The following is a 27,429-nucleotide window of genomic DNA, read 5'->3' as shown; positions in this document are numbered from 1 at the left end:
CATAGATACATTAAATTAATAAAACACAAAATAAGGTCACATTGTTTTGTTTATTCTCCCAGTCAGACGAGGAAGTCAGTTTCAATACACATTCCTTGAACAAATGATCCACAATAATGGTGATTTTAAAAAAGTAATTACTTTTGAAGAGTCAAAAATCAGTTAACATGAAATAAAAAAACACTTGAAAGAATAGGTATATGGTGAAATTCAGCATTGAACATGAAAGCCACATGCAAAAACTGTTTACTGGGCCTGCACTCTAGAATTGGTTGATATATTCCAGGCCATACAGTACAGTAGCAACGTGACTGCAAACTTCAGAATGGCCTGCCATGCAGGTACAATGCGAGCTGAAATTATTGCACCATATTTCTCGAATATAATTCAGACTTGCTATGGGGGATTGTTCATCCTCTGTGAATGCTTGACCTAAAATTAAGATACATATTCAGAGAAAATTATGAATAAATCAAGTTTGAAAAATATCTAAATACCTTGGCAATCACAACAATGTGCTCTCCGACTGAATTTGCTTTACAATCATGTACAGAAAGTATGAGTTAACACCAGATTCGAACTCATATCGAAAGCAGTAACTGGTGGAAAACATTCTATAGAACTGTTAATTTCTTCTGAAGTGAAAGTAAAAGAATCCATGCACATGTATCATTCTGATTTTATTTTTGTAATGCACAGCAATGTATTTGTTTTCACGTTCCAATGTTAGTAAATAATCACGTTTATTACAAACAGCCATCATAATTATTTTTACAGCTTCCAAAGATAACAAAACACGAAAAAACCGTGAAGTACCTATGTCTTTGTACTCATTGTGTGCCTACAGGCGGCCATATTGTTCGAGAATTGGTCACGTGTTCTGGACATCCTTATAGGTAGGTCTAAAGGCTAGTTCATGTTGGAACTAACATCGCATAAAAAATGTGATTTAAAATGGCGTCGTGTTTATTGTAAAAAAGTTGAAAAAATTGAACTTTTTTGCGATTTCTGCAAAATGTTATACGTCAACATACAAAGTAGTTATATTGCTTTGACTCCCGTTTTATAAGCCCATACATCGAAATTGAATCCGAAATGGACGAATGTGTCAGGTTGTTCAAATTATATCAACTTTACCGTAAACAACTTCATTGAGAAAACCCCATCTTTAAGAGGGAAATATTTTCAAAAATAGAAGAAAATATGGAGAATATCACAATCTTGTGGTTGAAATAAATGAGAATTAGTGATCCAGAGAAAATTTCAACTATTTCAGGCTCACTCTCTCATTATTCAATAAATTATTGACTTTTGTTGGCCCCTCATTAAAGAAAACTCATTTTGCAAAAGAACCCCTCGCCCCTGCAGGCAGTAACGTTAAGATAAGTGGTTTGAGGACACGCTTCTATTAAACAAAACTTGAGAAAATTGTTAATCCTATATTCGGATATGATGGGGTCTGGTCTTGAAAGTCGTAATTCGTATGAGTCGTATGACATCATTCAGGTTCATGTAATAAAATTCAAAATTCAACAAGTCTTAGTTTAACGAATAAAGTTCGTTGTATAGGTGTTTGAGAGTAAGTAGTTTGTGGGTGTTTGTGACTGCCATTGTGGGTTTAACTTCATGTATTATAACCTATGAATATTTGACGCGTCCAGATATTTTCATAACGGACATATTTGAAATATTTGAAGATGTATTATTTGAAGAGGAAGATGAGATAGATGTTATAAATATTGTGGAAAACCCAAGAAGACCGCGGACTTTTTCTACCGCGAATCGACACCATGGACATTTGACAAGGAGTAATGTTCATGTAGAAAGTTACATTGGGTCACTATGAATGCGGTTAACTATATATCCTATTAATAGTTGGTTGCTGAAAGTGTGCATATATAATACCAAGACGAACACCATAAGGAACAATTTTTTAGGAGATAATTCATACAGATACGATAAACAAATCAGGCAATTTCGCTTCTTCCCCAGGAAACCACTTTGAAAAGGGACAATTTTTTTCTTCCAATATGTAACAAGACAATATGTATCAAGATAATCAGTGGAAAATACGCCACTGGTCGCTCGGCAATGTTCGGAACATTTAGCAGGTGAATCTGAATCAAGCAGCCAACTTATCATTGGTGAAAAAAGGACAATATTGACAATTGACATTCGAAAGAATACTATATTTTCCAAAAATAACCCTTTCTTGACCGCTACATACCAGAATTTCTGGCAGTAGTTAACTGAAAAATATATTATTGTAGGCGACTTTTGAAACGAAACGGTTGTGTCAGCAAGCAGCAACACAATCGCTCACAAAGACAAGTTGATAATGGACTCTACTAGTTTTATTTCCATTCGAACAAACATGTGTGCCTACAGGCAGCCATTTTGATTGAATTTTTACAGCATCTCGGACAGGTCTGTATATTACCTTCTTTCAAAAATGAGGTTATGTTTTATTATTGACGTGAGCAGTAAAATCACACCAAAATGTGTTTTATTTCTGTTGGAACGTGTCGATTCTGAAAAAAATGGTATCTAACATATTCACCAGTTTCCACCACAATCATATCAATTTAGTGGAAATCAAAATTTGTCATTTTTCATAGTTGGTTAGAAACGAATTACTCTCATTGATGGTGCATTAATAAGTTATAGTCAAGATGCATAGAAATACCATGGCGTAATCACTATGTGAAATATTTTGACGAAAATAATCAATCTACGGCACTTAATTCTTACGTATTTCGGCGTTCCATTCAGAGGCGTTGAGCACACCAATATTTACAATTATAAACGTTCTGGTTCCATCTATAAACATAGGTACAGTACGGAATTACTTGTTGATCTATCTAAAGAACAAAGTTGAGCAGAAACAAAGAATATTTGAACCATAACATGAGCCTTCACTGGAAGCAAAAGCCATTAACCTAGATAGAGAGAGAGAGGGAGAATAAATCATAACATGGTCTTCTTCTTCTTCTCTTTTTTTTCATGGTTTTTGCTTCCCTTTGGTGCAGTAGACCTAAAACTTGGTTCGTTCGTATAAATCTGTCTGTTTAAAATATGTTTTTCCGTTAACCAGCTGTCGCACCCCTACGAACGACAACCCTCAGAAGTCGAAACTCGTGCGAGCTAAGGATTCACAAGGTCTTACCTTTTAACGTGTGATTCCTAACATGGGTTGGATGATAGCAAGTGAAAATCGATCGTTCAGACTAGGGCTTGAACCACCGACCAACACGGCAGTCAATTCGAGTGAGTGAACAAATCACCTAAGCCGAACCGCTTGGCTACCGACCGACCGATAAAGGAGTGGATCATAGAATACTTCACAGAAGAGACACTTTAGACGTAATAGGAAATGAACTGTTTTTTACAGTGATAATTTGTGAACGTGAACATGTTAATAAAATGAAGCTAATTTGATTAAAATGTTGACTTAACAATATGCCGAGATAATCAGCGTAATAATTTCTCACTTGCAATAGAATATCCGGTAAGTTTTGCCTTCAGAGGAGTGTCTCTTCTGTAAATTCTGTGTCCAAGCTTTGTCACAGGTGAAATTTGAATATAACAGGAAATTTCTGTCTGTTTCGAATGGATCAATAGATGAATTCGTCGGATAAACGGGTGGACTCATCGGTGAATAAAAGAACTATTATACGGGAAAAAATGTTCATCGGTGATGATGAGGGCACAGTAGAGCTTAAGTAGAGTTTAAGCTCTACTGTGGTGAGGACGCTAGGTGTGCAACGACGACATCAAACGGTAAACAGCTAAATAATAAAACAGTTTGTAGAAGTCAGGTGACAGGACCTTGGCTTTAGTTTAACCGTTTGACTTAGTTCAAAATTCCCCTAATAATGATGTGAGCGTAGGCACATATTGTATTATTCAGAGGTGTTTTCTGGCGTTTAATCGTATTCAGCGTGTATTAAAAAACAATTCGAAGTTACGTCATTAATAAAAGATCCGCCAGAATGGAATGATTCAATTTGTGTCAGATGTTAAATTCGATAAAAAAAACAAATTTTTAAATTTTCTCTAACGTCAATTACCTATAATCGGATTTGTGCAAGTAATAATTTATTTTGGATATCCTTACAACGTATTTGATGAAAAGTTTTCAGCACTTTATAAACTATAACGGATAAATATACCAGAAACTGACGTAACGTAATGTCAAATTCCGTTTCAAAACCAACCTGACGTTAGTTTTGAATCATGATGAATGAATGTTTCAAACATCGACATAGTTGATGTGACGTCATCGTTTCAACGCCAGATTAATGTATTTGAATTTTGAATCACAGACGAATACGTTTTAAATACAAGAGCGCCACCAAACGCCTGTTTTTGAGTTTTTTGTCCTGCCTGAAAGACGTTTTCATTGTATTAATTTTATCGTCCATATCAATAAGGATTATTTATTTTTCTTAGTTGGCTATGTGTATTTATTTTCTGTATTAATTTTCCTGTAGTATTCTCAATATTTAGTCGAGGTAATGGCGTGAACAATTTACATTACTAATGACACTAATGAATAATAAACAGAGTAGTCAATCCCTACTTTCCTGCTAATATTATAAATGCGAATGTAAGTTTGTTTTTTACGGTTTCACGCGAAAATACCTTATAAAATGAAATATAATTTGAACTTCATGAAAATTTATATTGGACTGTATTCAATCCTTTAAGACTAGGGGTAATATATTTCAATCTTTTCTTTGGTGAGAAGAGTTCCAAAACAGGGAGTGAGCCGGAGGTGTTATGATTCAGACTTCAAGCTCAGAAAAAACGTTGATTGAACTATAAGGAATTACAGCCACAATTGATTCCTAACACGGGCAAGTGAAAATCGATCGTTCAGACTAGGGCTTGAATCCCCGACCAACACGGCAGTCAATTCGAGTGAGTGAATAAATCACCCACGTCGAACCGCCTGGCTACCGACCGCTTCACGATCATACCACATTGCAGCACTAACGCAGAAATCTTGGCCAGACATTCTTGGCTCATGGCGTCTGCTCAGGGCACACGACTCTGTGTCCTAATAATCACCTACCTCACAGTGTGAGATGTGGTCATTGTCGCGCCCTCCGAATGCATCAGGGCCTCTCCAATGCAATCTTTAAGGAAATAATAATATTTCTCTTGTTGAGGAGTATACAAATATTTGAAAATATATATGGTCATATAAAGAGAATATCAATAGAAAATATTTTTCACTGAACAATTGTAACTCATTTCTGAAAAAAAGAGCAACTTGCGAGAAAATCCGAGAACAGCAAAGGAAAGGAAAATCAAAATCATATTCCGTTTGTTGTGAACACTTAAATTTTAATTATAGGTACATAAAACATTTGCATTCAAGCAAATGTATTTTTGCGTTAACCAGCTGCTGTCCCCTTACAAACAGCAACGAAGAAGTCGAAACTCATGCACAGATCAGAAGATTCATAGTGAACACTGATCTCCCATAGTTGGGATCGAACCAACGTTCACACAGCGGTTGACTAAAAAGACCTCTCAAGCTAACCAACCAGCTACCATTTGACAAATACCTAGCTTATTTTGTTTTGAATAAAAATTAGCTGTAGATCTTTTTTGAAATCATGGTTGAAATTTAAATGAAATAAAATTAAAAATATTTATTAAGTGTTGAATAAAAAAAATATATTAGTATTCAGCTCCAAATTAAAGAAAAAATAAATAGAGAAATACCTTTTTTAATTAATAAATGATAACTAGAATAAAACATATTTAATTACAAATTGAATTTTCTTCTACTTGTTTCCATAGAATGACGCCTGCCATCAATTATCCACTCATATTGACCATATTTGCTATCAAAAGTTCCCCTTTGCAAGGATTTCAACTTCAGAGTAAACCTGGGTCCCAATTCCTTTAGTCTAGCTTTCTTTCCTTCAGAATCAAAGCCATACCTACAAAAAATATATTCAAGAACGAATCAAGCAAACAAATCACTATAAGAGTTTAAATTCAGTGCCTTTACTTATAAAATTCAGATATACCTGTAATGACGAAAGAAGATAAAGTCTCGTTGATTGTGAAAAGTAACAGCCCGCTGCCCAACAAATTCTGGCTCATAATGGAACAGAGACCCTAACATTCGACCTACAGTGAGTCCAAGCCTGGTAGCAAAATTATTGAGAATAACTTCAGGTCGGTGTGCAGTTATGTCTTTGTGATTTTTCCTCAGTTCTGTAGTTATTTTTACATTGCTAACTCTGAAGTGAGCAGTTGGACCATTTGGAAGATGGATTACAAGTAGACCATCAGGTTCCTTCCTATGTTCATTGATGACTAGAATGTCAGTGTATTCTTTCTTGATAGCACTTTTGACGATTTTTTTAACTCCACTTCTATTTCTATAAAGTGACACTGAATTGGGTATGATTCTTGTCAATTCTCGTCCAAAAATTCTAGTTTTCTGAAAATAAAGAAAATCTTTATATACCAACTGAATCTGATCAATTAACTCGAAATATACCAGTAGAATTTTCATTAAAAGGTTTGACAAAAAAATAAAAGAAGAAAGCAATCAAGTACAAAATAAACTCTAAGTTTCAGATACGAACTGGAAAAAAAAACCCTCTTGAGACAAATACTTACTTAGACATTTTTTTAATTCATGACTATTCCGTTTTATTCACAAAATATAATTGCATAACGGATTTTGTTGGATATCTACTCAAATTCATCATGTTGATTCAAAAATAAGTTCAAATTATGAATGTTTATGGCAGATGAATTAACCTAATGTTGTTTTCGATGTCAGTACATTCAGAAACGTCACACCATTCGGTTGTTCTGATCAGTTCATACATAGCTGGAAAGTTTGCTTTGCGAAAATTAAATTGCTTAATAGCAAAGTCATTGATATGAGGAGTACGACAGTTCAATGAAATAGAAAGTGTAGGATGATGAACGTCTATGTTAACAAAAGGTTGATCACATTTCGAGACGATACAATCGTCACAGTTGGTTATAACTAGATTCAGTTTGCAATTATTAATATTCGTTATCGAGTTGTACTGTTGAGATTCAGTTGCTTGCATGAAGTTGAGGATGTACTGAAAATTGGTATCAGTAAAGTCTATATCATATTTAGGGATATTGAAGTCACCAATTAATAGAAAATTCCCGTTAGTAACACAATCAGAGATCTCCAGAAAATCGAATAATGCTTCATAGTGAATATTGGAGCAACAAGGGGGTATATAAAATAATATTCAAAGTAAAGCTGCCAAGTACTAATTTAGAACCTACAATATCAACTTCAGGAAGTGTGTCTCTTAGATCCAAAAACGAAATTGGTAGCAACCTATAGTTATCTTTGGACGCCAACAGGACACCACCTCCTTTAGTAATATTATTGGTTACCAGATCTCGATCATATCGGAATACATTATACATTGATGGGAAGATTTCTTGATTAAACACATCGTCCTGAGAATATTAGTTTCTGATAGGCAGACCACATCCATTTCACCACTGGATGCGGAATTATAAAAGGCGGTTGTTTTTGTTTTTAATCCTTAACATTCTGGTAGTATATGAAGAGACTATGCGAGTTGTAGCTGGGTACCTCATCTAGTTTAAATTAACGATTTTTGGAAATCCATTGAAGTATTTAATAATGTTATTTTTTCTTTCATTCAGTTGCTGGCGTAGCTCTCTGTAGTGTTGAATTAATCTTGAAGTTATCATTCTTTAAATTTTTTGAGTTCCTAATGCATGCCACTACTGAGTCCTCATTCTCTACGGTTGGTTCTATGGGCATCGTATTTTCCTAGATGCATGGGTCGAAGAAAATCGGTGTTAATTTGTGGGTTCACGCTTTTTATGACCTTGGACACAGCGTTCAATTCTACAATGACTCGATTTTCCTTAGGTTGAGCGGAGTCTTGTTCGGAAATGCCAAAAACAACAAGGTTGCATTTCCTGGCATTTCTTTCATGGATTTCCTGAACGATGTCTTCAAACACACTTGTAAGGATATAATCACTGCTTTCAAAGAATTAATATCGGCGCCAATACTTTCGCATTGAACGCAAGTCCAAGACAGTGACTTTTTGGCTTTGATTGTGCGAGTTTCAGAGGAAGAAAGACCGGCGCATGTATTACAGAATACGCTCTTGCATATGCAGCAAGTGAGCTTTAAATGTGGTTCGGCTGCTTTCTGACAATTTTTACAACTATCCATTATCCCACTCAACTGTGACGCCTATGTGGGCTACTGATATTTGGTAAATCGAGGTAAAGTGAGGTTACCTTGTATATCACAAGATTGTAGTTACAGGATGATACACACTAATTGATAAAAACTAGTCACTGTGTGTACACACTGTAACCTGCCTCTGGTAGGGTACACCTCTGGTAGACTCTGATGTGGCTAATTATTGCAAGCAATTTATGACTTAGTCCCGGTACACTGAATCAATTTTAGATATAATTCAGTTTTCACCAACTCAAAACTTGAAACAAATTTTTATTTTCACAAAGTTATTCACGGTACTTTTACTGTTGTTTCGATGCGAAATTTGAAAATTTTCTTCTGTAAAAAACCACTAAATCTTTAGTTTCTGTCGGGATAACGGCGATGCACGTGTAAACTTATTTACAGATGAGGCACAATAATATGAGCCGAACTGAAAAATATCAATGTGGAATTGTCAACAAACAGGTTTAAGATGTGTTTGTTTCTTTCTCGTGCTCCCTTATGGTCGAAAAGTACGGCCATAGCATAGCATATAGCATAGCATATAGAAATAGCATATATATTTATGAAACTGTAAGATGCAAATCATATAAAGGAGGGATTCCAAGGTCGATCCTTAGGACACATCTCTTTTTATAATCATAGGATTCCCTTGAAATTAAAAAACTGAACTCTTTCACACAAATATTGCTTAAATACTTCCACGGCAGCATCTGAAAACCCTATGAAATGTAAAATAGCAAGTATGAGTATGTGGCTAATTTTGTCGAAGGCCTTGGAGTAACAATACAAATACTTCATCACTCACTTTCAACAAAGCTGTGCAAAAATAAGATTGGTTGCTCAGTAAAATTGAAAATTCATCAAGATGGAAACGAATTTGCTTGTCCACTATTACAAAATGCCTACTGGACCTGAATCATCCAATTCAGTAGGCTTATAATTCTCTGCAGAACAAATTATATTGGATTTTTTTCCAAATTTCAGGAAATACTTTGTTCTGAATATAAAAATTGAATATGTGCCCTAGATAGAGCAGAATGGACAACAGTATAAAATAATCTTGATATAGCACTTGATTTTATGAACAGAAACCTCTCAAATATTAGCATTTCATTGATTAATGTGATTCTACCCAAATCAAAAAACTATCTAAATACAAGCCAATAAATACCATCAATAATCTACAACTTATTTTGAGAATGCTTTCCAAAAAGAAAATTATGTTCATTTTGACCAAAATCAATATGAGTCTGTCAATAATTAGTACAGAAACTTTTTCAAAAATATCCCAATGCAAAATGATCAAGAAATAGATGAAGATTTATATTATATCATCAGTGAGGGAAAAATACAGCCCCAGGAATAGACAATATATCAAGGAGAATAGTACAAACCCTAGAATCAGACATACATAAACATATCATCTCCATCTACGAATATTGTTTGAACAATCATTACTATCCTACAGCCTGGAAACAAGGATTAATAATTGCCATTCCAAAGCCCAATACTGACCATTCACAGACCTGCAACTACAGACCCATTACTCTTCTTCCAGTATTAGGAAAAAACTTTGAAAAAATTATCAAATATCAACTCAGTGAACATATCAATATACCGATGTGCCAATTTGGTTTTGGAGAATATAGAAATACAACCCACTCTTTAGTAATTGTAACATCTAACGTACAAACAGCACGCATGACCAACTTACACTCTGTGGCACTATTTTTGGATATCAATAAAGCTTTTGATAGCGTTTGGTATGAAGGAATGTTATATAAACTTCAGGAATTGAACACCCCTATACATCTTCTCTGTATAATAAAACAATATTTTGAGAACAGAACTCTCACCGTCAGAAATTCATTCTCCAAAAAATATGCTCCCCAACAAGGAGTTCCACAAGGCTCTCCGTTATCTCCAATTCTCTATAATATAAACAGCCATGATATATACAATTACAACTTGGAAGACAAGAATGAATTTAATGAAAACCTTTACATCTTACAGTATGCAGATGACACTGCCTTAGTTTCACTCAACCGCACGCTAGCACTCACAATAGAGGAACTGCAAAATCTCATCGACAGGACAACGCTCTGGTTCAATAAATGGAGACTGACATCAAACCCGGAAAAATCACCATTCATCATTTTTCATTACAACCCTTCAGAGATGCTACTATCAATAAACATCAACAAAGAAATGGTAAGAAGCAGGCAATCAGTAAAATACTTGGGAGTTAACATTCACCACAAAATCAACTTGAACAGCCATACAAAAATGATTAAATAAAAAGAAATGCATCAATAGAGGAAAACACTTTCGAAGTCTGACATTTAAAAATACGAGGAATCAACACTAAAACTGCAGCTAAAATATATAAAATGATCTGTCGTCCAATTCTCGAATATGCACATGTAAACTATTCAAGTTGTCTTAATCCTGCATTAAAAACTCTCCAAACAGCTGAAACATCTACACTAAGGAGTATTACCAAAATGTGTCACCCTCAGAACATACTACACAATCCCTCAAACGCTTTGCTTTATAAAACTACAAAAGTGAAACCTATGAAGGAGAAACTATCAGACCTAGGAAACCGCTTTGCCAAAAATGAAACTAACTTGGAGACCCTACAGGCATTATGTAGGGAAAGAGCAGGACAACCATTCTAATTCAAATACCTGGAAAAAACTATTACATATATTTTGTATCTATTATGTAAGCATATGTTAAAAATCACTAGAAATATTTAAAAAATTGTACACTGGCTGAAGGACTTTGGTCGATGGCCCTTTGGTATTCACCAATAAATGACATTTATTAATTTTGTGAATCTACCGACTTCAGGAAGCTTTCCAGAAGGGAAGAGAGCTATAAAGTTTTGTTAACAAGCAATTCTTGACTGTTGAAAGTTATCTCGCTCAAATAAACTTTGAAAAATTTTCAATATTTGTGGGACTCTGAATTAATCTCATGTACACCAGTACAATTGAAAATTTCAGATAGTTATAATATCATCACCATTCAATCAATTTGTAATAAAACTTTATAACGAGAAATTGTTTAACTGCCTTCTTGAAAGTTGAAATAGCTGTATAGTGTACTTTTAGAAGCAAGAAACTTTTTTGAAGCTTCGAAATAGATGAACATTTCAATCTAGCAGACCACCATTATAATATTCATGCAGTCATTGTTCACTGTGGTTCTGGCATTGAATTTGGTCATTATTACGCCTTGGTCAAAGACGAAACAGACTGGTTTAAGTTTGATGGTAGTCGGGTCACGAAGTGTTCTGGCGATGTATTGAATCTATTGGAGTCCCTAGAGACACCCTACATTTTGTTTTATGAGAGAGAAAAGATTGGCAGATCAAGATCTTCAGATGATGTGGTGCTGCAGGTTTTTCTGGGTTTTCCTGCAGCTGAAAAAGCAAATGCCACTGGAATCAATGAAGTCACCCCGGAGCACCGATTAATTTTTATTGTTGTTTTTATTTTTATTGTTTTATAGTTTCACAAATAAAAAGTGGTAATAAATCTATTACGCTGTTTAGTAAAACATACTGAAAGTACAAAGACGATAGTTGATGCTGAGGACAAAGTTGTTCATCACCATAACATAGTAAAAATTTCCTGAATAAATTTATAGAATTCCACAACTTTCTGTTGTCAAATGAATTTTGACTCTTAAGTGAAAGCAATTCTACAAACCTTCATGGGATTATCAGCATATGTTATTAAAACTTTCGGTTCATAAGACTGTTTATAATATTCACTAAATTCATCTTGATCCAAATCCTCTCGAACTAAGTCATTCTCCTCACCATCCAAATCAGTGATGATAGTTTCATCTTTCTCCCTCAAACTTTCAATTGTATGTGGCGTTTTTTTTGGGATACCTTCTGTTTCACGTACTTTCTTAGCTTCTTTCTTTGCCTACAATAATAAGTTCTTGTTTGAGAAGTGAATTATAATTAAAATTTCTGGTCTAACCTTTTTGATTTGTTTTTTTGCTTTTTGGTACTGTTGGTTTCTGACATGCTTATTCCTAATATTTGCGAATTTAGATTCTCTTGGAAACATCACTTCTCCACTGTTGGAAGGTTTGATACTTTCCTCTTCTAATTTGACTTTTTTGAAATCTTCATTTTCATCTGAAGACATTTTGACCTACAAATGTATAGGAAAAGATTACTTTATCTATCTTGAAAACATGAGTATTTCAGTATTTACCTTCAGTTTCTCTAAATTAGAACTTGAACAATCAATTTCAAAAACAAGTTTAGTCAAAGTTAGGTTAGGCACATGTTTTCTTCTTTATTTCCGTTTATTGGCCTTAGTTTTAGGTTGTTGAAGTTATTTATTTATGCTCAATGGGGAAAATTTCTGTCTAAATAATCAATATGGAATCTCAAACAGTGTGAACATTTCTCTGAAGATCTTTAGATTATTGAAATTCGAAAATAGTCTACAATTCAATTTGATCTGGAATATGTTGATTTTTTTCAAATTCAGTTTACATTTTCTATGTTCTGTTTTATTATTCATGAGTAATGAAAACTGACCACAGCTTTCGAATTAAATTATTTCTCCCATTACGGTCGTTTGATGTATTACATCTATTCGAATGGTTCACCATGGAACAAACTACTAGAGTACAAGTGATAATTATGTTGAGGCAAGAAACTGTTATAATAGACTTTTGTTGTAGAATAATTTTATAAAAGGTTCAGTTGGAAATTATTTTTCGTACCAACCTCCAACTTGCTAACTTGAAAGCGGGACTCTGTTATAGACATCAGGCGATCTATTTTCAGCATCCTCCCAACGTAAGATTACTGAAAATAATAACGTCGCTGTTCCTAGATATCAATCAATGGCAATATCAGACGTTTTTTATAAGAAATTGAACACTGACTGCTAGTAGAATTTATTTACAACCATTCGTGAAGGATAATGTCATTTGTTAATAACAGTGACCTGTCGTTAGACTATTACAATCTGAACATACATCTTCCTGAAGAGTTATCAAACAATTATCTTTATGTAATTTGAAAATAGAGTTCCCAAGTAGCTATTCTTGAATCATCTTTCGCAATATACGAACAGGTGATGTCACAGCGAATGGTTCCTGAGAAATTCGTAGCCATTATTGAAATAATAATAATGGAGGAGAAAAAAGGAGCGTATCGGGGCTAACATTCAGAACTCTGTGACTGAGGTGTATGAATGCTTCGGATGATTATAGCCTGACGTCAAGAATATAGATTTAAGGAGCCGTTCGCATAAAGAACCACTTATACTTATAAATAAGGCCCCTGGGAGCTTGGATTATTGGTGTTAATTGTATTTACTACAATGACGCAGTTTACGTTGGGTTATTGGTTTGATTTTGGTTGGTTTAGTTTGATTCATTCAAAGAACCATAGTATTAAGATACTTTATACTGTGATAAAACATTTTATATATTTTTGTCCGATTTCTCTATTCGGAACGTGTCTTTAGACATCGACATTCTCAACTTTCTATAGGTATCTATCCATATTTAGTAACATTTCATAGTTCACTTCACGGGGTTAAGTATTTCCCCAAGAGATGGCGAAACTTATTTTTTGTTCCGTTTTTCAAAAACATTGAAAAACTTTAAAAGTATTGTGAGGTTATGAGTAATTTATGTCAATCTGCAAATTTTTAAACAATTCAAAATTGTTTGTATTTATTGAAATTACCACAAACTTTCGTGACTGGATGTGTTTATTCGGGTGTAAAATTATTAAAGTGCGGTGTTTTCTACAATGACCTTTAAAGTGTTTCTTCTGGATTCGTGATCTATAAACTGAATATTTGAGATCAATGAGAGAAAACTTCTCCGGATCAGTTGAGAGGTGAGTTTCGTATATGTCGATCAACATATAATGATTTCGAGCGTCTCCAAATTCTGGCTCAGAAAAGTTCATTTTTTGAGGATAGGGGCAAGTGGAGCAGTTCAATGATAACTACTTCGATAACTTCGATAACTACTTTGTTATTTATTGGTATATTTTAAGTTCCATTAAATGCTTACTGTAATTCCACCATTTACCTAAGTACACTAAAAAACAGGTGAAGTACGTGAATAAAATAAAGAGCCTTTTGTCTCGTCTAATATTTTCAGTTAGACAATTCTCATTTTTTCGAATAGTCAGATAAATATTCGTAAAGAAATTGAAACATTTTACAAACTCCAATAAGGGTACGCTAAATAAATAAGTAGTTTTTCGGTGAACAGTGACGTTATTTCCTTTTCGAAAAATAGCTACCAACATTATTTTCGTCATAATTTGACAGCATTGACTTAACAAAAAAATACAGAACAGAATCTTGATTTTGAAGAAGCATTTTTCACCCCTAAAAAGGGGGTAAGGAGTGCTCCTTCTCGGCTAATTCAGGTTAATAGTTGATTGGCGTGAAGTTATCCACAGTTTTCTGGCCACACATGCCGACGTAGAGGAAAATAAAAATCTGTGGTTGGGATACAAAATTATTAGCACCCGTACTAATATCTGTGGCTAGAAATACCTATTCACTATAGGTTGAACGTGAAATTATTAAGACTATTTGGTGTTTAACATTTTTATAGAATCTTGAGTAGATTGAGGCGTTGATAATCCTTTTCCCATCAACAATACAGATTTAGGAAAAAATAAAATTGAAAATATTAGACTTACTTTCCAATACCCCATATAAAAATGATATCCGATGATGTGCGTCCATCAAAATCACACAACTTCCATAGTTTCTTGAGAAGATTAACTTGGTGATAACAGTTTTCTTGTCATCTAAACAGATTTCGAAAAAGAAATTGTTGAAAAAATCAGACTCATTTTTTGAGATTCCTTGTATTCATGAAAATCACACAACTCTTATAGAATCTTGAATAGATCAACACAGTGAAAACGTTTTCTTGTTACCCATACAGATTTCGAGAATAAAATTGTTGAAACGATCAGACTAACTTCTTCAACCCCTTGTAGAATTGAAACCAGGAGATGTGCGTTCATGAAAATTACATAAATGTTATAGAATCTTGGGTAGATGATATAGTGAAAACCGTTTTCCTGTCACCCATACAGATTTCCAGGAAAAAATATTGAAACAATCAGACTCACTTTTTAAAACACCTTGTAGAATCGGAACTAGAAGATGTGCGTCCATGAAAATTACACAACTGTTATAGAATCTTGGGTAGATCGATATAGTGAAAACCGTTTTCTTGTCACACATCTTCTGGTTCCAATTCTACAAGGAATCTCAAAAAATGAGTCTGTTTGTTGTAACAATTTTTTTATCGAAATCTGTATGGGTGACAAGAAAACGATTTTCACTTTATCGATCTACCCAAGATTCCTATAAGAGTTGTGTGATTTTCATGATCGCACATCATATGGTTACAATTCTACAAGGTGCTTTAAAAAGAGAGTCTGATTGTTGCAACAATTTTTTTCTCGAAATATGTATGGGTGACAAGAAAACGGTTTACACTATATCGATCTACCTAAGATTCTCTAACAGTTGTGAAATTTTCATGAACGCACATTTTCTAGTTCCAATTCCACGAGGTGTTTTAAAAAGTGAGTCTGATTGTTTCAATATTTTTTCCTGGAAATCTGTATGGGTGACAAGGAAACAGTTTACACTTTATCGATCTATCTAAGATTCTATAACAGTTGTGTAATTTTCATGAACGCACATCTTCTGGTTCCAATTCTACAAGGAATCTCAAAACATGAGTCTGTTTGTTGCAACAATTTTTTTATCGAAATCTGTATGGATGACAAGAAAACAGTTTTCACTATTTCGATCTACCCAAGATTCTATAAGAGTTGTGTGATTTTCATGCACGCACATCATATGGTTCCAATTCTACAAGGTGTTTTAAAAAGTGAGTCTGATTGTTTCAATATTTTTTCCTGAAAATCTTTATGGTTGACAAGAAAACGGTTTACACTATATCGATCTACCCGAGATTCTATAACAGTTGTGTGATTTTCATGAACGCACATCATATGGTTCCAATTCTACAAGGTGCTTTAAAAAGTGAGTCTGATTGTTGCAACAATTTTTTTCTCGAAATCTATATGGGTGACAAGAAAACAGTTTTCACTATATCGATCTACCCAAGATTCTATAACAGTTATGTGATTTTCATGAACGCACATCTTCTAGTTCCAATTCTACAAGGAATCTCAAAAAATGAGTCTGTTTGTTGCAACAATTTTTTTATCGAAATCTGTATGTGTGACAAGAAAACGGTTTACACTATATCGATCTACCCAAGATTCTATAAGAGTTGTGTGATTCTCATGAACGCACATCTTCTGGTTCCAATTCTACAAGGAATCTCAAAAAACGAGTCTGATTGTTTCAACATTTTTGTTTTCGAAATCTGTTCGGGTGATAAGAAAATTGTTATCACTACGTCAATCTACCCAAGATTCCATAAGACTTATGCGATTTTTATGCACGCACATCATCTGGTTTCAATTCTACAAGGGGTTGAAAAAGTTAGTCTGATCGTTTCAACAATTTTATTCTCGAAATCTGTATGGGTAACAAGAAAACGTTTTCACTGTGTTGATCTATTCAAGATTCTATAAGAGTTGTGTGATTTTCATGAATACAAGGAATTTCAAAAAATGAGTCTGATTGTTTCAACAATTTCTTTTTCGAAATCTGTTTAGATGACAAGAAGACTGTTATCACCAAGTTAATCTTCTCAAGAAACTATAGAAGTTGTGTGATTTTGATGGATGCACATCATCGGATATCATTTCTATATGGGGTATTGGAAAGTAAGTCTAATATTTTCAATTTTATTTTTTCCTAAATCTGTATTGTTGATGGGAAAAGGATTATCAACGCCTCAATCTACTCAAGACTCTATAAAAATGTTAAACACCAAATTGTCTTAATAATTTCACGTTCAACCTATAGTGAATAGGTATTTCTAGCCACAGATATTAGTACGGGTGCTAATAATTTTGTATCCCAACCACAGATTTTTATTTTCCTCTACGTCGGCATGTGTGGCCAGAAAACTGTGGATAACTTCACGCCAATCAACTATTAACCTGAATTAGCCGAGAAGGAGCACTCCTTACCCCCTTTTTAGGGGTGAAAAATGCTTTTTTTATCGAAATCTGTATGGGTGACAAGAAAACAGTTTTCACTATATCGATCTACCCAAGATTCTATAAGAGTTGTGTGATTGTCATGAACGCACATCATATGGTTCCAATTCTACAAAGTGCTTTAAAAAGTGAGTCTGATTGTTGCAACAACTTTTTTCTCGAAATATGTATGGGTGACAAGAAAACGGTTTACACCATATCGATCTACCCAAGATTCTATAACAGTTTTGTAATTTTCATGAATGCACATCTTCTGGTTCCAATTCTACAAGGAATCTCAAAAAATGAGTCTGATTGTTTCAACATTTTTGTTTTCGAAATCTGTTCGGGTGACAAGAAAATTGTTATCACTACGTCAATCTACTCAAGATTCCATAAGACTCATGCGATTTTTATGCACGCACATCATCTGGTTTCGATTCTACAAGGGGTTGAAAAAGTTAGTCTGATCGTTTCAACAATTTTATTCTCGAAATCTATATGGGTAACAAGAAAACGGATTTCACTGTGTTGATCTATTCAAGATTCTCTAAGAGTTGTGTGATTTTCATGAATATAAGGAATCTCAAAAAATGAGTCTGATTGTTTCAACAATTTCTTTTTCGAAATATGTTTAGATGACAAGAAAACTGTTATCACCAAGTTAATCTTCTCAAGAAACTATGGAAGTTGTGTGATTTTGATGGACGCACATCATCGGATATCATTTCTATATGGGGTATTGGAAAGTGAGTCTAATATTTTCAATTTTATTTTTCCCTAAATCTGTATTGTTGATGGGAAAAAGATTATCAACGCCTCAATCTACTCAAGACTCTATAAAAATGTTAAACACCAAATAGTCTTAATAATTTCACGTTCAACCTATAGTGAATAGGTATTTCCAGCCACAGATATTAGTACGGGAGCTAATAATTTTGTATCCCAACCACAGATTTTTATTTTCCTCTACGTCGGCATGTGTTGCCAGATATCTGTGGATAACTTCACGCCAATTAATAGTTGATGCACGGAAAATTCGTGAATCAACTATTAACCAAGATGTAAAGAGAGGGCAAGGTGTTACCACCTCGTTTATATGAGCTACGGAAAATTCACAAGGTGGATGTTCCACCAAGGCCGATCGTCAGTGCTATAGTGGCGTATGAGATCGCCACAGGAAAGAAACGGAAATATTTTTTCTGAAATATCCCTTTGTGAGGTAGATATCTAAATATAGATATAGACTATAGACGGTAAAATCTGAAAAAAATTCTCTCGGATATTCATGTGCATGCGACACGTCGAAAAATCTATACTCGTGTTTTGATGTAACGTTTCCGAAAAATTATTTTCGTTTCTATCGTGTGTATCCGTGGTGTCACCCACAAATTCAATTCAAACGCTTAGCAAAAATATGGTAAATAGTGTATAGAAAAAGACTAAAATGAGCAGAAAATAACTGCAATTTCAAAATGGCCAAAAACAGAAAGATTTCGATTCTGTTTGACCAGCTCAACGGTAAAGGAAGGGTAACCCTCTGATGAAAAAAACAAAAACAACAACACATGAAAAGTCGACGATGGATTTGGATAGGAGCCTAAAATGAGACTACAATTCTCAATATATTTCTATGTCACCCACATTCAATGAACATTATCGAACAATATTTCCCTACCGTGTGTCTGAGTTAATCACCCACATATTCAATTCAAACGAGAAGCGTAACGAGCGTAAAACTATTTCAAGTTCGAAGTTTTCGAAATGTTAAGGATTTCAGTTTGGTTCTGTCCGCTGAACGTAATGCTAGGCATAACCCACTGATTAAAAAAAACACCTTATGGAAAGTCAATATAATTCTACCAGCTAAAGCTAGAAGAACTCACTAGTTAAAAAAAAAACAACAACCGGAAAGTCGGTGATGGGGAGGTCACAGCCTGAAGTTCTTTATATATTTATATTTTTCCCACAGTGCAAGAATGTTTTCCAACAAAAATTTTCGCCTCTATCGTGTGTGTTTGAGGTAATCACGCAAATATTTAATTCAAATGTGTCGCCCTAAGGTAAGGAAGGAGCCCAAAGTCAAAAAAAGTATTTCAAGTTGAAAATTTACAAAAGGTGGAGGATTTCTATTAGGTTCTGCCAGCTTAACGTTAAAGCTAACAGAACCAATTTACTGAAAAAAATAACAACAAATGAACAGTCGGCAATGGAGGGAACAGAAACCTGAAATGTACTTTAGATCGTCAATATATTTATATCTTTCCCACACTGGAGGAATTTTTACAAAACAAATCCGCTTGTACCACTTCTGCCTGAGATAGGCATCCATTTCAATCGAGAAACAAAAAGGGGTTCAATAGCGTAATGAAGATCAAAAGCGTATTGCAAAATTGAAATTTGTGAAAATGAAGTATATTCATTTGGTTCTGCCAACTCAACAGTAAAGCTACCAGAATACATTGATTTGGACAATAACCTAAAATGAGCCTTAAATTCTCAATATATATCCATTCCTCCCACACTTTAAGAATTTTTACAATATATTATTACAGCTTCTACCACGTGTAGTTGTCCAAAAGAGTAATAAAGGAACCTAAAATGAGCCTAAAATTATTGAGAGATGAAAATTCAAAATAATTAAAGGAATTCGATTTGGTTCTGCCAGCAAAGCTAGGAGGTACCCTCTTTTAAAAAAACAACACATTGAAAGTCGTCGATGAGAGTCATAGAAGTCTAAAATGAGCATACAATTCTCGATATATTGTTACTTTTTCCCCGCGGGTTTGCAAATAATTAACTACACTGTACAATTAAACTTGACTTCATTTCGCTGCTACACTGACAATCTGACAATACAACACAAACACTTCATTTGAAACTTCAAACTTATTAGGTCATTTCGTAATGCCCTGTCAACTAGACTTTCCGATATGCGCGTAGGTAGTGTTTATATATGATAATTGAAGTCTCTCGAAGCCGATAGGGAAGTCGCTAGAAGTTTCTCGAAGTGACGCGGCGTGTATATAGAACAATCGAGTCGGGTTGAGCGCGATCTCAGCCAAGTCACAGACGATTTACGACGACCAGCGGTGGCAGGCGTTATTTTTTTTTCAGGGAATAATTTACAACAATATTTTTATCTTACGCATAGTTGAAGAATGTTCAAATTTTCCAAAAAGTGAAGTATTTTGATTTGGTTCTGCCAGCTCCACAGTAAAGCTAGCAGAATTTACTGACTAAAAAAATAACAACACATAGACAATCGGCGAAAGGGGGCAATAGGAGCTTAAAATGAGCCTAAAATTATGACGTAGCCTGATTCAACTAAATGTTCTTTTCTGTGGATATCTCAGTTGAAGGAAGAACAGAAAGGTCATGAATAGAGTGTAGAATTAGCCTTTAATTATCCTAAAAATATGACCCAAAAATAAATTCGAAGAGTCATAGTGGCTCTGCTAGCTTAAGAGAGGTGAATTACCAGTGATAATTTTTACATAAATCTGGAAAAAGTCTGGAAACCGCACGGTTTCAAAATACTTAAGACAAAAAATCGTATATAATATCATTATAGTGTGATTAGAACCTTATTTTTTTGTGCTTTTCATTGAAGAGAAGGTAAGTATCACCTCTTACAAAATCAAGTGTTACTTGATTTGATGTCGATAACTCTCAGACTATACGTTGTCTGTTCAAAAATTAGGATGAATTTTCATTTTTCTCAAATATTCATTTATCCATAAACTATTTTGACAAAATGGTTAAGGCTTTCGTGGCCGAGGTTTTCAGTGTCACTATTTTTCGGGTTCGAAGGCGGTGTATTTTGGGAATTTATTCCTGATGTTTCGCTGCCGCGAGTGGCTAGCTTCTTAAGAAGTTTATACATTCTGGATTAATATCCCGGATATCAACAATACCGGATGTATTCTTCGTACTGCTTTTAGTAAGCGGCTCATAACTTCAAAATAAATCTCCTTATTGACCATACGACCATGTGGCAAGGACTCCTGATGCACTATGCCACGGTAATAGAAAAAAATAGTGAGGAAAACCTTGACATTTGGTCGAACTTCACGTGCTTTTTTTGGTCAAAATTCAGTATTTTTGGAAGGAACTTCTTTGCCACACGCTTCATGCCCAAAATTTCCGAAAAAATTGCATAGCATGAGCTAACCGATATGCCTACATCCTCAACAACTTCTCTAATAGTGATTCGACTATTCTTCATAGCAATTTTCTTCACTTTCTCAACATTTTTATCGGCTGTTGAGTACTGGGGCGTCCAAGAGGAGCGTCGTAAATCACATCTTCTCGACCTTCTGGGAAAAACTTGTACAACTTACCTATAAACATTTTTCTGACCCAGTAGTACAATTGCCGTATGCCACTGTCAATATATCAAGTGTTTTTAAAATGCTATTTGGACATGTAATTTTCAACTTCCCAAAACTTCACTTTTAAGGAGGGGCACCCCCAATCCTAAAAAAATTAATGGCAAAGTTCTGTTTGTGATAATTTAATTGATACAGTTTTCATACTGAATACAATAAACCGGTGTGAAGTTAGCAGACATTCTTCAGCGGCCATTTTTATCTAGCGGTCAAAACATAAGTGGCGCCAGGTATGAATACAAACATTTTCTTCTTCATAAAATAATATATAATGTGAGGTGGAATTGTACCACAACTAATAGTTTGCTCAATTTAATAATTTAATACCAAGAGTCGGTAAATTTTAAGGTAGAAAATAAGGCAATGGTTTATACTTGAACGAAACTCCCGAAAAATCTATTTATTTCCTCAAAAATGTTTAGTCATATGGTAGAGTCTATTGACACATCGAATGAACTGAATAGACCGAAGAATTACATACCAATTCATTTGGGAGCCGTTTGGTGGGTGAATGAAAATCGAATGAAATTTTCAAAAATTTCATATTCGGTATAGACATTTCTAATAGACAAAATAACGATGTACTAACAGATTATTTCATTTGAGTTTATACTTGAAGAACGAAATGAAAATGTTCAGTTCGTTGATCTATCAGAAGTGTCCATACCGAATATGAACGTGGCTGAATATTTTTAAGTATAGTTCAAGTATAAACCCTCCCTCAGACGTCTCCCAAATGAATTGACCTTTGGTATATCGTTCTTCGGTCTACTCTGAATGTCTATCTATACCGAATATAAACCTGGTTAAACATCGTGGCTCCCAAATGGTATATGTATATAGTATAATTGGTATATATATATATATATATATATATATATATATATATATATATATATATATATATATATATATATATATATATATATATATATATATATATATATATATATATATTTGTTATTAGTCAGTGAAATATGCTTGAAGACTGGCAGTAAACAAATCTAAAGAAATGAACTTTAAACGTTCAAGCCAGTCTCGAATATACCTACCTACACAATAGGTTGAATGGACTGACGCCTATCAGAAAACAACTACTCCCCTGGCTAATACCACGAAGGGCGTTGGAATATATCCGACAGGCGTCAGTGCAGGAATCTTCACAGAAAATTTCCTGCATATGCAATTGGCACTACAACTGAAAGAGTCGACATTCAATTTTAGAACGGGCACACTTGCAGACCGGTATCGTTTTAGCCAATCATCAGTGCAAAACAGTGGCCATCATCGACCTAAAGTCAATGATATTCCATAATTGAAAATCGGAATTCTTTCAGAGTATTTCATTCATCTTCCTAAGTTGTAGTGAACAACAAAATGTCACTCCATCTAGTGGACGACTTCCAAATAAATCTTATTTTTGGTGTATTGTTCTCAAGTTTATTCCAACTGTTGATACGTAATATGAAGTTAGCGAAATATTTTAAAGAATATAAACGATTCCCAAATCAATCATCATTTAGTATAACGTTTTTCCGTCTTTTCGGTGTGTCTGTATCGAATATGAACCTGGGGAAACATTTTTGAGGATATAAACGAAATTTTTGAAAATTTCGTTCAAATTTGATGCATCCCTTGAGGGCTTCCAAATGAATCATCTGTTGGTATGTAATTTTTCGGTCTATCTGGCCCATTCGATGTGTCTATACCATATATGAACGTGACGAAACATTTTTGAGGATATAAATGGAATTTTTGAAAGTTTCGTTCAAGCATAAACCACTGCCTTATTGTACCTTGAAATATACCGTCTCTTGGTAATTAATTATTGAATTGAGCAAACTTGTGGTACAATTCCTTTTTACATATGAATTCGCGACAAAATTAAATTTTTTAATCATTTGTGACGAAAATTTTGTTACTAAGGCAAGTTTTCCTTACCCACACCCAGAGCGAGTTTGGGGTTATACATTTCTGACTTCATCATATTTTGGCTGCTAAATAAAAACGGCTACTTAAAAACAGGCGATAAAAATGTTTTGTCAAAATCACAGTGAAAAATTGAAACAAACGAACCAACTGTTGGTCCGTTAACGGTGAAACAATGTCTTTATCTATGAAAAAAGGTTTTTTGACTATTATTTATTTACTACTTCTATCCGTTAACTGCGAATTAATGACCTTATCTATACAAAATGACTTTGGAAAGATTAAGCACATTTTTTTATGAATCCTTTTCTTTAGCGTCTCAATTTTCAGGTCTATTAGAGTTCACTCCACTTTTTACTACAGAAAAAATAGTCCAACGTGGTTAAATTTGGTCAACTTACTGTTCATAAGAAATATTTGTTTCTCAAATATTATTTTCATTAGGAATCGATACAACCAAAGAAGAAATTATTTGATTTTGAAGGAAGTTCAGGTACATAACACCCAGCCCACACCTCCATCAGTTGTCAAATAACTAAATATTCAGAAATACCAGAAGTACCCAGTCTGACCCAGAGATGCCGGTAGTTATTTGAATAATATCACTGTATTGGAAAGTACACAATCTATAAAGCATATGTTTCAAGTTTGAATAAGCTATGTTGTTCAATATTTGTTTGGTAGCCATCAATAGCGAATGTTTTCGGCGAATTCGTGAAAATGGAGAAAATTGGTCATCGTTATGTGGTACAGTACTTTCCTTTGAAAGGCTTCGGTCCAACCAATATAAAAGCCGAACTGGATTCTACTCTGGGTGAGTCTGCTCTTTCGTTTACAACAGTAAAATATTGGGTAGCAGAGTTTGAACCAGGCCATACGAGCTGCCAAAACGAGCATTGCAATGGTCGACCAAATGAGGTGACGACTCTAGAAACGGTGAAGAAAATCCACAAAGCGGTACTGAATGATCATCGACTGGAAGTGCGCGAGCTAGCAAACTTAGTAGGCAATTCAAAAAGTGCGGTACATCGTAATTTATCTGAAAATTTGGACACGAGAAAGCTGTGTGCAAGATGAGTGCCGCGTTTGCTTACACTCGAGCAAAAATAGTGTAGTAAAGATGTGAGTGAGTGAGTGAGTGAGTGTTTAGCGAATTTTCACAGCAACGAAGCAGAATTCATGCGTCGTTTCATAACCATGGAAGAAGCATGGGTCCATCACTTTACACTTACAAAAAAACAATCAAAATCAAAACAGTTGACTCAAAAGGGAGAACCGGCTCCAAAGAAGACGAAGACCGTTTCATCTACAGGCAAAGTCATGACATCAGTTTTTTGGGATGCGTGTGGGATAATTTTCATTGACTATCTTAAAAAAGGTAAAACTATCAACGGCGAGTATAATGCGAACTTATTGCAACTTTCAAGTGAAGAAATCAATCAAAAACGGCCGCAGTTGGCTAAGAAAAAGTGTTACTTTATCAAGACAATGCATCAGCTCACAAATCCATTATCGCAGTGACCAAAATTAACGGATTAAAGTTTCAATCGCTACATCATGCACCCTATTCGTCAGATTCAGCCCCTTCGGAACTTTTTATGTGTCCAAACGTCCAAACTTGAAAAAATGCCTCAATGGTCAAAGGTTTTCCAACGATGAAAAAGTGATGTCAGCAGTTGATGGGTATTTTGAGGAGCAAGACAGTTCTTATTATAAAAACGGTATCGAATTTATTGAACGTTCGCTAGGAAAAGTGTACATAGCTGCATGGAGACTATGAAAAAAAATATTAATTTTAATTTTTTTTTGTGTTTTCTTTGTTGGACCGGGTACTTCTGGGACCACCATAGTATGTTTGTTTAGTTACGAGTCAATATCCAGAAGTAACGGTATGATAAAGAGACACAAGTCAAGTCAAGTCAAAAATGTTTATTGGTTTTCAAGAATATTTACAAAATATTGTGAATGTGTATTGTGTTGTATGGGGCCCTGCTATAGGCTTGTGCTTCTTCACGGTTAGTGGGTTGTATGTGTGGTGTCTTGTGTAATGATGTCTAGTGTAGTGTTGTTTTAGTCTCACGTGTTCCTTTTGTTTTTAACCTTCTCGTTGTTCCGTTAGAGTGGTCCGGGTCAGTTGCAGTGATCTTTGGGGTTTTTAGGGTACGGGTTATAAGGCCGGGGGTCGTGGCTTCAGATTTCAGCTTCTTCCTGGACGCAGCTGTCCGCTATCTGATTCTAGTCGCGTATCGTCCTTGAAGTTCCTGAAATCTTAAGTTGATTGGTGTAGTGTTTATTAGGTTATATAAGTTTTGGGATGGGTAACGGTAAGGGAGATTGTAGATGTTGCGTAGGATTCTTCTCTCGGTAGTTAGGATACGGTGGGTTAGTCTCGGGGGAAGCGTACAGTATATCATCGCTTTGTAGTCTAGGACTGGTCTGATGAAAGATTCAAAAGTATGTAGGAGAGTTTTACTGTCGCACCTCCCGAGCTTGCCTCTCAGTGCTTTTAGCAGGTTTGCTCTCTTCCGTACTCTGTCCAGAGTTTCTCTCAGGTCGACCTCCCAGTTGAGGGTCCTCGTGAAAGTGACCCCAAAGTAGGACACCGAATCCTGGAGTATGAGGTTTTCTCCTAAGAGTCTGAGGTTCAAGTTATCGGGATTTAGTTTAGGGCTGGTAGTGGTGTGAGGATGCCGGAATGGATGGTTTGGGTTTTGGTGGGATTAATTTTGATACGCCACTTGTTGCACCATTGCTCGAAGTGGTCGATCATGTTTTGTGCTTGAATTTGCAAGCTTCGGGTGTTGAGGGCGGAAGAGTAGAGGATAGTGTAATCGGCATACTGTAGGATTTTCTAGGTGGTAAGGACGTCGTGAGCGTAAATTAGAAATAGGAAGGGAGCGAGGACTGGAAACAACTGCTACAATAACTTGACAAAGGACCTACGTTGGGTTAGAGAAGTTGATACTTAAAAAATATATGATTTGTTTGGGAGGGGAATAATTGAGATCAGATCCAGGACAATATTTTTTGGATGGGTCACTCAAAGGACAAATTAACAGATTTTTTTCCGAAATGATTCACCAAATTTATTGGAATATTTAACGAATGACACCAGACACAGGTTATATTGTCAATATGACGGCGCGCCTTACTGTAATCAAAATCACATAAGAAGTTTTCTGAATAGATAGAATTAAATGGTTAGAAAGCATTGAATCAATCCCCAGCCTTATGCGTCTAGATTTCTATCCACTGGGATACATTTGACAAGATATTTTTCGAGAGTAACCAACGATACCAGATGACATGAAAAATATAATACAGAAATGTTTCGTTCACGATTAACAAAATTAACTTCAACTGAAATTTGAGAGGATTTTTAAGGAAGACTCAAATTGTTTGAATTCGTTACGTTACCAGTTCTTACGTTACACTTTAACGACTATTATATATTTTCCTCAAGAAATCGAGTAGTCAAATATGATATATCCTGGTATTATGAATATGAAATGAAAACACACTATTTTCAGGAATATTTGACTGGATAATTTTCTCAATCTATCTTATCGATTAGAAGATACCTATTTGGTGTGAATAAACCCATTTTTGAGAAAGAAAGTTTGTGGCTTTCTACTACTTACTCCATCTTGATACAAAAAAAGGATGAGGGAACCTTCCAAAGAATGGAAGGA

General features: G+C 34.8%; 2 protein-coding genes and 1 long non-coding RNA gene across 4 annotated transcripts in view; 1 reads left to right on the top strand and 2 right to left on the bottom strand.

Annotated features, from left to right (window-relative positions):
- Window positions 1–33: 33 nt before the first annotated feature.
- On the bottom strand, window positions 34–2,093 carry LOC141480981 (uncharacterized). Its single transcript, XR_012464680.1, has 2 exons — window positions 498–2,093; window positions 34–432 (listed from the first exon to the last, which is right to left on the bottom strand). It is a non-coding gene; the product is annotated as an uncharacterized lncRNA (long non-coding RNA).
- A 3,632-nt stretch (window positions 2,094–5,725) lies between these two features.
- Window positions 5,726–12,645, bottom strand: LOC111511772 (probable ribosome production factor 1). Its single transcript, XM_074171786.1, has 5 exons — window positions 12,502–12,645; window positions 12,262–12,438; window positions 11,980–12,204; window positions 6,048–6,466; window positions 5,726–5,957 (listed from the first exon to the last, which is right to left on the bottom strand). Exons 2-5 carry the CDS (start codon window positions 12,430–12,432, stop codon window positions 5,780–5,782), a joined length of 993 nt encoding a protein of 330 aa, XP_074027887.1. The 5' UTR covers window positions 12,433–12,438; window positions 12,502–12,645; the 3' UTR covers window positions 5,726–5,779.
- Window positions 12,646–13,904: 1,259 nt separating this feature from the next.
- The window catches only part of LOC111504188 (uncharacterized), a 442,392-nt gene continuing 428,867 nt past the window's right edge, over window positions 13,905–27,429 (top strand). Inside the window, exon 1 of one of the 2 annotated variants that reach the window (XM_074171789.1) lies at window positions 13,905–14,153. In XM_074171789.1, the coding sequence (XP_074027890.1) occupies window positions 14,122–14,153 (32 nt within the window). In that variant the 5' untranslated portion in view covers window positions 13,905–14,121. The remainder of the gene's footprint in view (window positions 14,154–27,429) is intronic. The other variant, XM_074171790.1, reaches the window with a different exon arrangement.

Source organism: Leptinotarsa decemlineata, unplaced genomic scaffold, assembly GCF_025532065.1.
Source record: "Leptinotarsa decemlineata unplaced genomic scaffold, Ldec_3_MD MMD2_tig00000035_RagTag_RagTag, whole genome shotgun sequence".
Lineage (NCBI taxonomy): Eukaryota > Metazoa > Arthropoda > Insecta > Coleoptera > Chrysomelidae > Leptinotarsa > Leptinotarsa decemlineata.
This window is presented reverse-complemented; position numbering and strand designations above follow the sequence as displayed.